Genomic DNA, 12,267 nt, shown 5'->3' with positions numbered 1-12,267 from the left:
TTATTATTTATATTAGCAAACAGGCCAGCAGAAGCCAAGGACACATTGCACTAGACATTGTGTGAACTTACGATAAAAGATAGACCTTGACACCAAAGAACATGTAATCCAAGCAGACATAAGAGAAGATGAAAAAGGCACGGGAAGCTGATATTAGCACACCACGTACCTTCTTGGGGCGCTCAGGAATAGGAGACCCTAGACCACACTTCTCAGATACGCTCATGGCTAGGGGATCCTCCTAGCTTCTCACCACACCTCACCCTCTTGGAAAGGAAAGTTTTCAGCACCTACGCTGACAGTTTCCACAAGCCAGAACTTGAATACCAGCTTGGAAAAAATTAGGTTAGATGCCTGACAGTCTGGGCTTGGTTTACACAGCCTCCAGTCCTGTCCACAACTAGAGCTCCCTGACTCTACTGCAATGCATAGATGTATGAAAAAGTGAGTGCAGGTATGCTAATGTGCCTCCCATGACCTGGAGTCCAGAGAGAAATTCAGGTGGTAACAGCAGAGTGATTACAGGCACCAAAGCCTGGGTGGATCATCAGTCAAAAACATATGGGGCGTGGTTTGCATCGACTGAACCTGAATTAAAACAAAAAAAAAAATCCATTTATATCCATTCTTATCAAATTACATCTCCTCTTCAGTGAGGAATGTTACAAAGGCAGAGCAAGACAAGGAGGCTGGGCCAAATTAACAGATGTTAAAATGGAAAGAAGAAAATCTATTTTAAACCAAACTCAAAAATACAAAGACTGTGTATTTCATGCCTAACGCACCTGTGTCCTGCTCTAGATTGACAATAAGAGAACTCCATGGAAGGCAGCTTAAATTACTGCCTCGCCCACTAGTGCTGTAATTTGCATGGTGCGTTCAGTGTTCACAGAAAGCCTTCATAATCCAAGTAAGGATTTACAACTTTATGGGAAAAAAAAAAAATATTGCTCAGACCTGAACTGTCTTTGACCCACATATGAAAGAAAAGGTCATGAAAAGATCTGCAAATCCATATTTCTTTCCTTAGTAAGGTAAGGGGAAGAAAATTATTCACTGTATCAGGAACAGTCAGGCTTGCAGCATTGCGCAAGGTTCTTTTCAAAGCAACACAGCAAGAAAAGGCAGAAAGATTCATCTTATAAAATGGAAATCTCATCTATTTGCATCCACGCCAGGAGCTTACCAGAATAACCTTCCCGGCCCAGCATTAATTCCAGTGGCAATTTCACATTCACCTTCCAGGGATTTTATAGATGAGCCAGCAGCAGCTCCCTGAGTGAACTGAGCAATGTTTGATAAAGTGTCAAAATCCTCAGTCACCTCCCACTACTGCATAAAAGTGATTGTCTCCTGATGCTGGAAGTCATACCAAAAAGAAAAAAGGCAAAAAGATTAAAAAAAAAAAGGGAAATTAAATTGTTCTTTTCATTCTGCCAAGATTACCTATGGTGCATAATAGTTACCTGCACCACACAATGCAGCAGACCTCCCTTCCCCTCCTCACTGGGACATGGCAATTGTTCGCTGTGAGGAGAGAATTCCCTGTCATTATAATCTGAGAAAAGAGCAAAACAACTGAATGCTAGCATAGGCTTTGCACTCTCACGTGTCATCAAAGAACACAGGTAACAAAAGCCAAAGTGTCTCTGCAGCACTGAAGGTGGGAAGGAGCGACAACACGCAAACAGTTATCTGGAACAAACTGCATTAGCATGGAAATTAAAGTACCTTTTAGAGCAAGCTCATGTTTTTGCAGTGAGAAAACTGAGGAGAGCTAGCAGGACACTGCTTTTGTCCTCAAAGTGCTGGGCTGGGATGCAGAAGGACCAAGTGCACATTCAAGCTTTCCACTCAACACAGAACTAGACATTTCATCACTCAATGCCTCTCTTCCGCATCTTATAAAGATAAGCAGCAAGTCTGCTTTATCTTAGCCTCTGCTGATCAATTTAGACAGCATACCCTTCTGGACTCTACTACAGTAGCATCCCATTTTGGGAATATACACAAAATAGCTATTACATTATTCCTTCGGGGTACAATTTCACATTGATTGATTCACTGACAGATTAGATAGGATGAAGCAGGCAGACTTGGTGGTGGTTTTTTTTTTCCCCCTCCACAAGGACAGCTGCACATGTTCCAGTTTACTAAGGATGTGTGTATTTCCCTCTTGCCTTTAGTTGGTTACTTTTACACCGATAACATAATCATACAAATGGTAACTGTGTTGCCAGAACACCCAAATTCACACAGCCCTACAGCTGATTCCCAAGAAGTCAAACCTTGGCTTGGAGTTTAACAAAACACATACAAAAACTATTATAAAGAAGGCTGCCAGCATAACAAGGTCATTGATATTGGCCCATAGCACAGACCTCGGTGACACATTTCAAAAAGGAAGCCTACGTGTACACCTAGCTGTTTATTAAACAAGGAGGAGAAAAGAGCCTTTTCAGTCTAGAGTTTGATTTACACATCTATAAATCCTTCAATCCAAAAGGAGCACAAGGGAAATAATGGCACAACTTCAACTGTACCTTTACAAACACAACACAAAACAAAACTATCTGAGACTAGAGAGCAAGGGGTATTCCCACATTTGTTATCCAGGTTGCAAGAAAAAAAAAAACAAAAAGAAAACCAAAACCAACCAAACAACACACAAGCAGCTGGACTATTCTAACCTAAAAAAAAAAAAATCCACTTTTCACATCACACTCCTTTTGTGATGGGCAGAAACCATTTAAGGGTAACTCTTACCAGCCTGCTCTCAGCTGCTTCCAATTTTGCAGAATATTCTCCTTTAATCCCTTGATCTTTTTTTACACAGATGCATATACAGTACCTAGAGCCTGATGCATGCACGACATCCCTACACCTTGAAACAGTATTCCAATAATTCAGAAATGTGGAAATTGAAGCAGTCTTGGCTTTTGAGTCCCTCAGTGATAAAATATTCCTGGTCAGCAGGCATTATTTTGGGAAGTTTTTGCTATTTCCTGGATCACCTGATTTCACATTCCAAGCTTGGGAGAGAACATCCATGAATTAATTTCGCTTCCACCACTTCCAGAGTAGCAATGGACAGAAGCGTTTCGACAAGGAGTCTCAGAGCTGCTACTATTTGAAGGCTGCTAAAATGTGCTGTGTCCAACTAGTATCACAGCAAAAGCACGTGGGTAGTAAATTTTGCATGCAGGAAAACCGCTCCTGAAGAGTAACCCATCACCATGGCGGGGCAGGGCGGGGGACGGACATGAAGGCAGGCAGGCACAAAGGGAAGATGAGATTGCAAAATGATGGCAGCGTGTAGCCAGGTGTGAGGAGTACCACTTGGGATGTGGGATGAAGTCCTCAGCAGCTCATCCTTTGGAGCAATAAAGCAGCAGGCGGGAAGGTCTGGGCAGGATGTACACTGCTCCTTAGCCCTCCACAGAGGTTCACCCTTTGCTTATCTTATAAAGGGTGTTTTTCAGGATGGTTGTCTCCTTCCTCCTTCACTCCATGGCCAGAAAGAGCCACAGTGGTGGGGAGGGGCTGGGATGATGGCAGAACCTGTGTTTAAGACACAGCCCTGTACAATTAAATGCACCACAAACACACTGCTCCATAAGGAGGGCTGTGAGCTCCACACACAGCAGCTCCTGGGAGGAGTTTGCTCAGACTCAGAAGCTTGGTGCTCTGGAAAGCACAGCACAAATGCCAGCAATGACAGCCAGGAGCCTGCACGAGGAGTAAGGAAGCCCAGCTCCACACTGAGACGGGCTGGCATAGCCGATCACTGGCATTCTTGCCCAAACCCACATGTATTTGGCATTTGGAGTGTCTGGTCGCATTCCCTGAGCTGCTTCTTGTGTTCCCTTTACCTTAGTAACCACAGCAGGCATGCACAAACACCTACAATGTGCTGCCAGAGACATCTCATGTTGAAGAGTGGAGGCGTGAGGAACAGCATTTCTGGCTGAGAAAACACTGTGCTATTAATGCTCCAAAGGCAGGGAGGTCAGGAGAAGAAACACTAAATGCCGCTTTTTCCCCAAATAAAACAGGAGATCAAATAGCACAAATCTGTGCTGTGCAGAGGGTGCTCCATGGCTCAGAAGCAGCAGGACCCTGCTAACACACTTCAGGGCACTCATTTTTGCCTTGTAAGCCCCAATCTAGCCCTAAGAGACCTTCGCCACTGGCAGCACTGACCATCTCACGATTGCCACCAGCAGATAAAAGGTCCCTTGGACATGAAGCAAGTCTAACCCAATTCAGATCAGCTTAACTAAAATTTTTTATGATCTATGAACATAATATGAATTAGTCGAGTCTGAGTTTTGCTCAGAATGCAGCACACTGACTTCAAACAAAATCTTACAGATGACAGGAACAGCCTTTCCGTAGAGATATCCCAGATTCCAAATCACAGCACCATCCTGGACACAGAGCCATTTTCCCCCACTGTAGCCAAGAAAGCACCTTGCTAAATACCTAACCCAGCAATGGAAACTGAACCACCTGTACTGTACAAGCCTCCCTCCCACTCACCTGATGAATCAGTGCTGCCATAAAGCACATGGAAATTAAGTACCATGAAAAGATTACAGCAGTAAATCTGCCTTTCGGTTACATTCATGTAACACCATGATTAAACCATTCCCTAGGTTCACATTGTCCACTTTAGACCAAAACAGGTTGCAGGAAGAACTAAAGCCTGCATTTTTACCATTGAATCAGAGAATTGCCATCCCTACCTTGATCAATTGTGGCACAAAGTAAACCCTGGTGCTGAACCGGACTCGTTTGCGGTCCCCACGCCTTTTTGGCCCAGCTCAGCCATCATCCTCCTCGCCAGGCTGGGGTGAGCGTACTCTCAGGGTCACCTATCACCCCACCACGAGCTGCCCTGCAGAGAACCCCCATTCTTCACTTTCAGCAAGAAAACTTACCACGCGCAGAGGGGAAGCTGCCGCAGAGCCTGACTTGAAGCTTATCTCCCACCCTCCCCACTCACACCTCTTCGGAAATTTGCTGCCAAGGAGGAAAGGTGGCAGCTGGGGACACATCCAATGCAGCGGCTGCTCTCTGCTGTACAGACGTTGCTACTATTATCTTGTGCATCAGTGCAAAGAGAGGGAAGGAATATTTTGACAACAAAGATACTGCTGCAGCTGGATGAAGTGAGGAGCTGACTACACAGCTTAAAGAAGTTTCCTCCTCACTTATGTTAAACAATTGTTTCACACTACAGCACTTTAGGTTTGTGTAGCAGTCGAAAAACATGGTTTCTGATCCAGCAGACAGTTGTATCTGCTTATATATTTATTTCTCTGGGAATGCTGCCTTGCTTCACTTAGCGCAAGCTAAAAGCATTTCCAAACTCAGGTCTACCTGGTTTTTAGATAGCAATGCAAATGGTCTCCAGTATGGTATCCATACAAATGCCTATAGGAAAAGTAATTACTATCCTTACTTACGTGTAGCCAATTAGTATCAGTGCAGACAGTCTCCTATCTTCCTCACCATCCTAGAAGAGGTACATTAAAAATGGGTTCCACCGACCAGATACGCCCACACGTCTAAAGAAACGACGTCACCTTGAGAGTCTGCAATCCCTCATGACATGCTGGCCACACACCGGCCGTCCAGCCCTGCCACGCAGAGATGCCAGTGGGTGGGTGGGGGCACCCGACAGCTCCCACCTCCAAACCCCAAACCGCAACAGGCACACACAGAAATGGCAAAACACCCTTGCTGGACACAACCTGGGCTCACAGCACGGGCAGAGGCGGCAGGGTTACCTTCCCGGAGCTGCCAACGCTCAGCCTCTAACTGAAATCACCCTGCTCATAAGACGACTCCGGGATACCACGTTATGCTTAAAAATAGGCAGCCTGGCTGCGTGGCGGGACAGGGAGAAGGGCTGGCTTTGGGGGCGGAAAGGATTTACTGGGGTAATTGGGGGGGAGGTATTTGATTTTAGAGGGTATTTTGGGGAGGGTGGCTTTTGGGGTAAAGGGCTCGGAGACAGCCGACCCGAGGCCGGAGCAGGGGGGAGCCGGGCGCGCCTTACCTGCTCGGGGCGGCCGAGCCCCCCGCGGGGCGCCGCCTTCAGCACGCCGCGCCCCGCCGCCGCCGCCGCCCCGCCCGCATCGCCGCCGCCAGGACACGCGTGGGATGGGATGGGATGGGGTGGGGTGGAGGGGACACGCGTGGGCCCCGCGGAGCCTCTCCCCCCCGCGGCACGGAAAGCGCGGAGCGGCGGGCCGCGGCCGGACAGCTGCTCGGGGGAGGCGGCGGCGGCAGGAAATACCAAAAGACTGATCCAACCACGCTAGGGAGGGAGGGAAGAGAGGGGGGAATAGAGGAAAAAATAGAAGGGGGAGAAAAAAAAAGGAGGAGGAAAAAAAAGAAAGGAAACGTGCAAAATCCGGGCGGGATCGGCGCGGCGCGGAGCGGGCGCGGTGCTCGGCTGCCCGCGCCGCCGCCGGGGCCCGCGGGAGCACCCCCGGGGCCGCCCCGGCCTCTCCCCGCCGGCCCGGCTGGGGCTCGGCTCGGTTTCGTTTGTTATTCCCCCCGCCCCGGAGTTTGTTTCTTTCTTCTCCCCGACACAGGGAGAGGCTGAAGCCAAGGCAGAATAAATAAAGCAAAAAAAAACCACAAAAAACCAAACCCCTAAACAAAAATCATGCAGAAACCCCCCCCCCCCGCGACAAGCCATCCTTGGGGCTCACTGACGCCGTGTACGAGGTAATGGAGAAAAGTCAACCTGGGGAAATCGCCACGCTGAAGCCCTCCAGCTGCAGGAGCACTTTGTCTCAGCATCCAGCCATATGCCTCCTCCGATGCCGTGACTCAAAGGCGCCCGTGCAATATGCAACCCTGACACGCAGCCCGGCACGCTCCCAGCTTCGCCTGTGCATCCAGAGCGAAAAATCAATCCCATGGCAAGCACAGACCCCTAAGCTCCTCCAGACGAGGAGGACAGTCCAATCATCACTCCCCTGGCCGCAGCCTGCCTGCCCCTCGGGGGAGGCATGACTTTACAGGCAGTAAATGTCTGGTAAAACACCACGAGCAGAAAGCGACCCAGCCACACGTATTTAACTGCTGCTTCCTCTCCCCTCCACTCTGCGGGTCCCACAGTTCAAGGCTGGACCAAGAACTGGAAGCCAAGTGGGACTTCACGCCTCCTTCCTCGGTATTCGAAAAGGTAATGCCCAAAGTCCACCCAGACTCGGAGTAGCAACAGAATTAAAAGGCACCCAAACTTTCTGAAACCAAAATCACATGAGGGGATAATGTGACCAACATGCGTGTCTGACTTTCATCACCGAGTCTGAGTCACCCACGTACAGCTGAGCCCTCGGTGCAAACACATCGTGGAGCTCAGACTCACGCTTCTGAAACCAGAAGTGTTAAACCAGATGCCTGAAGTGCTCTGCTTCCCCACCCATCACAGGAAAAGCTAGATCCTTTTTCTCTTTAGTGTGTGCAGCCTCTAAACCAAGACAAAGACCCACCAGCTCTGACGTTCCTCATGCTACTCAGGAAGCCAGCTTCCAACTCTAAAGAGCAACAACTCATTAATTGAAAAGGTCTCTCAGATCTAAGAGAAGAATCCTGAATTCATCCAAAGCTGCAAGCTCAATACAGACCAGGACACAATTTCTCTCACTTACTACCACCAGCTACAGCCCATCCACAGACTGCAAGGTGTCACCCTGCATCACTTACACCCACGTACCTAACATTAGCCAGTAGCAGCAGCTGATTTTCTCCTAGTGAGCTTGGTGGGACATAGAGCAATACACCCGATAGCTAGCTAGGAGTACAGCATGGTACTACCAAGAAAATTCACCATCTCTTTTTGCTTTTTCCTAGAGGTTCTAATACAAAGCAGGAATATAAATAGATCATAAACTAGACTATGAACAGATCACACAGCCTAAGCCATCCCTGCTATTCAAGAGTCACCATAGCTCTTCTCTACCCATTAAATAAGCTCCAAATCACTTGCATAGGCAGGTAATTATTATATTCACCTGTATTTGTAGTGATTTCTGCCATCATCTGCAAGGTGTGGAGAATTACCATGATTCCAGCTGTCTTCAAGTCGGTTGGGATTTTGACTCACCAAAACTTTACCCTGAGGGCAAGCCTGTACTGTGCAATGGGGCAGGGCACTGCACGGAGATGCCAGAACGAGCATGAGCCAAGGCCTCTCGTCACGCTGGCTCAGGGCACTGCCAGGCAGAGCTGCCGTGCTGGAGGCAGAAGCAGCTTACCCCAGCTCATACGGCCTCTTCTCTCCTCTCCTCGCGGCCTCCTGCCCTGTCTGCTCCAGGCCACACCAGGCTCCTCTCTGTGCCTCCCACTCCCTTCGCCCTTCTGCTTTTAGGGTTGGCTCACTCAAATGCAGCCACGTAGTTTGCCAGCACCTTGCCTGGTCCAAATGGCTTTTTCACGAAACCGTGGGCTTGACATTGATCCTGCTATCTGCATCCAGACTGGCTTTGTCCAGCCATGGCAACAGAAGTGCCTCCTCAGCTACTTTGATATGGAGATCTAGGGTTTATAGCATCCCTACGCAAATCACAGTGGAATGCAGAGCCTGCTTCCCAAGGACTTCTGTTTCAAAATTTTAAAAGTTATTAAAATGCTCTTAAAAGTGTTTTGGCTAAAGCTTTCCAGTAAAGGATTTGCTTCTCAGGCAATCATTTCATGATTATTACTATTTTGTCTGTTCATTGGCACATCATCACACACAGCTCATTTGATAAAAAAACAAGCATCCAAAAACATTCCTGTCAAAACAATTTGAGATCCTCATAACGAATATACTTTATGTTTTCCTATGTGTTCTAGGACAGCGCACGTGACATTAGTGATGTGGGTACACGGAGCAAAAGGCTTGCCAGTTAAACTGTCAATATTTTGTAAGTACAACTGGACTGCCACAGAAAATTTACATCAGGCTGATGCTTTGCATCATGTAGCCATGGCATTTCTGATGTGGTCCAGGGAGCCCTGAAATTGGATTTGCTGTGTCTTCAGACCTTGCACCAGATGGGTCCTCTGATTCTGGGTTAGACAAGAAGAGCGAAATCTGTCACTTCCCTGCCTGTCTGTGAAAGAAAGGACTTGGACCCATTCTCCCCCTTACAAATCCCCTACAGAAAACTGGGGAAACTGAACCATGCAAACAGTAATATTTTTAAAGACTATTTTCCACAGCCCTCTAGTGTCTGTTCTGTTAACAGCCATTTAGAAGACAACACATCTGCTGGTTATGATTACCTTGCCCGCGCTGCCTGCAGTTCATGCACATATACCTGAGCTGCCCGTAAAACCCGAACGGGGTAGCTGTGGAGCACAGAGCTCCTGACCCAGCCCTGCATGTGGGGTGAGGTTTGCTGTGTGCATCAGCTTCTGTGTTAACACCACCTGAGCTCCCTAGCTTAAAGCTAATTCATCAGTGTCCCCCAGATATGACATATCCCTTTGACAAAAGCTCTCTGATGGATGTACCTGGCAGCTAGGGCTGAGGTCCCTTCTGGCTTCAATTCTCCTTTGCAAGAAACCAGCCTTCCTTCTAGGGGTCTGCAGCTGTGATATGCATTTGCCAGCATTTGCAACACTTACCTTTCTCACCACAGCAATATAACTCTGTCCTAAGAGGGCTTGTAAACTGGTGTGAACTCTATCATAAGCAAGGGTAACAAACAGCAAAGCACAATAAGCTGTAATTGTAGTGCTGCAAGAGTGAAATCAGAGTGATTCAGTTGTGTTACTCCAGTCCTTACAATCCAATAATGCAACTCAGAGAGTTTAATAGTCAGGGCACTTGAAAACAATATCTAATGTCTTTTTACGACAACCCTAGGAGATGTGCAAAATGCAGTATCAGTGCTGTTTAAAAGTTGTGATACAAGGAGACAGGGAGGTGAGCTGCAGCAACAGACAGACCACTCAGTTCTTTCAGGTCAGCAGCCTGCCGTTTAGGAAATGGTTGCAACACTTTCCCTTGCATCTTCCTCTTTGAATCCTTCACCGTTTGCTAACTGCTGATCTCCTCTTCCCCCCAACAGAGATCAGACCCCACCTATGTGAAATACAAATGCATACTCATTTTGCAATGTCCACAAGGCTTGCATTTTCTGCTTTCCTGTATCTCACAACATACCTACAATATCTCTACAAGCTCCCATTTATGACTAGAAAGGTTATTAAATACCATAAAAGCCATCAGATATATTTGTTGTTCTCTATTAAAATGCAAATTCAGAGGAACAATCATATTCCTATCATTATAATTAGTACAATGTCTCTACAGCCATAACCACATTAATCAGACATCATGTGAATGGTTGTTAGCATTGCCCTTAAGCTCATGACAACACGTAGTGAGACAAGAAGCAGGAAGATTTGAAACAAATGAGTTAAAAAAGAAGTTATTAAACACGGGTCTTTATCATTAGCCATAAGCTTCAACACAGCTGTATACAATTAATGATAAGAAAAAGATCACTTTTTACCCGCATGCATTTTCCAGTGCAAAGCTCCTTAGCAAAAATATTTAATGCCATAGCTGGATAGAGTAAGAGCTTCTTGTTAACAAATAGTACTCTGTTTAGAGCTCTGAAAAAGTAAGTCCACAGCTGAACACATTTGCTTGTTTTACATTTTGAAAAACAGAGCTTCTGCTAAACCAGGTTCCTAATTGTGAGTTTGCTGGAACGGGTCTCTGGGGAAGTTAGAAAAAACCACAAACATCTCCCTGGGAGACACTGGAGATTGGAGTCCTCTTGTGGCAAAAGGTAGAGGAAAATTTTCAGCAATTGGTGGCTGCTGAAGGTTGGGGCTCTACACAGGAGGCTGCACGGTGAGTAATAGATAACAGGGAGTATCAGCTTTGCAGGGTTTCATGTCACATTGCAGAGCATAAAAGCAGCAGCGTGAAGACTTCACAGCTGGCAGTGGGCAAGTATCAAAAGGAGTAGAATGCCACTGCGTTTTGATACTGCAGACTGCGCTTCTGTTTACTTTAGCAGCTCCTGTCTATTAGTGCGTGTTCCCTGCTGAGAAGATGTTTCTGGCTGGTTTTTTTTTCTCCGTTAGTAGAGGTAATTTTTCCTGTTTCATTAGCGAGAACTTTTCTCCTGGCTAACATATTCACCGTACAGTAACACAGGCCAGCTTCCATCCTTCTCGTCAGTCTGCTGCTGAGATGCGTAGATAACACAATTCTAAGATCTTGTTTAGATCCTGCTGCTCTGTATTTCATCTCCTTTTCTGCTGTGTTCTTTTCTACCTGCAATAGTCACTGTGGACTGCCTTGAGTTCAGCTTAGGAGACTTTTTGTGTGAATGATGGATGTTGGCCATGTTAGCACCATGCTCCCTGCCTGAAGCAGTACAAGAGAAGATGGAGTAAGTGAACAATCTGAGGGTCTGTCTTTATTCACACGCTATGGTCAGAAGATTTTCAAATGTCGACATTTGGGCTTTGGGTGACAGCAAAGAGGTTGTCTGGCTAGGAATTTCACCCAGTGGGCTAAGCCTCCAAAGGGCTCACGTGCCACTCACAGCTCTGATGGTCCTGTAAAAGAGGGTTTGAGCTTTCAGGAAAGAGTCTCCAGCAATATGTTGCAGCAGAGGCTTTGGAGGCGGTTTTAAAGACCTGCGAGTAACAAGATAAAAGATGACAGATGTTCTTATCTACTTCTGTCCAGACTTCATCCCAGAGAGGTCTTTTGTGAGCTTAGGTATCTTATATTAAACAAGACTTCTTGGGCAGAGCTCACTTTCTCTACCCTGCACCCTCACTAACATAAACTTCCATCTCAAGGGGGCTCACCCTCAGGAGTCCGAGATTAAGGTCTGTGCTGGGAGATAACTGTTCTTCCACACACGTTGGTCCTGCTACAGCTGGAGTCAAATGAGGTTTAGTTATGACTACCCAAGGTCCTCATTTCTTATTGCTCATCTGAAGGCTGTTCACATCAAGCACCATAAACCTATTTTATTTTCCTCTAAGTGTCTAAAATAGCAAATTAAGCTGAATGCTACCATTATGGCTTTGGTGTGACAAACAGATCAAAGAGTTTGGTTGCCAAACTGCAACCAACCAACTGCAAGCCTGATTCGCTCCTGCAGGCTTGGTTAGTAATGAACTGCAAGTCTCCTCTCAGAGGGCAGCCCAACATGCTGAACTGATCTGGTGAGCGAGGTTCCTTCTGCAGCTAGCAGCAGGCTGGAAAGCAGCCGAGAT

At 46.8% G+C, this 12,267-nt stretch overlaps 1 protein-coding gene across 5 annotated transcripts in view; it reads right to left on the bottom strand.

Annotated features, from left to right (window-relative positions):
• Nucleotides 1–12,267, bottom strand: part of OSBPL5 (oxysterol binding protein like 5) — a 182,328-nt gene that overhangs the window by 133,493 nt on the left and 36,568 nt on the right. The window contains exons 1-2 of one of the 5 annotated variants that reach the window (XM_087745734.1): nucleotides 6,068–6,135; nucleotides 5,472–5,521 (exon numbers count right to left, since the gene is read on the bottom strand). The exons of 1 other annotated variant lie outside the window; for it this stretch is intronic. Coding sequence is in view for 2 of the 4 variants with exons in the window: in XM_087745730.1 (XP_087601856.1) it covers nucleotides 6,764–6,940 (177 nt within the window). In the remaining 2 variants the exon portion in view is untranslated. Of the gene's footprint in view, nucleotides 1–5,471; nucleotides 5,522–6,067; nucleotides 6,171–6,763; nucleotides 7,229–12,267 lie in introns of those variants that run through there. 3 more of the 5 variants (XM_087745730.1, XM_087745731.1, XM_087745733.1) reach the window with 3 other exon arrangements.

Source organism: Nipponia nippon, unplaced genomic scaffold, assembly GCF_047370975.1.
Source record: "Nipponia nippon isolate SJK-2023a ecotype South Korea unplaced genomic scaffold, ASM4737097v1 scaffold_10, whole genome shotgun sequence".
Lineage (NCBI taxonomy): Eukaryota > Metazoa > Chordata > Aves > Pelecaniformes > Threskiornithidae > Nipponia > Nipponia nippon.
Note: the sequence above shows the minus strand (reverse complement) of the source record. Positions and strands in the feature narration are given on the sequence as shown.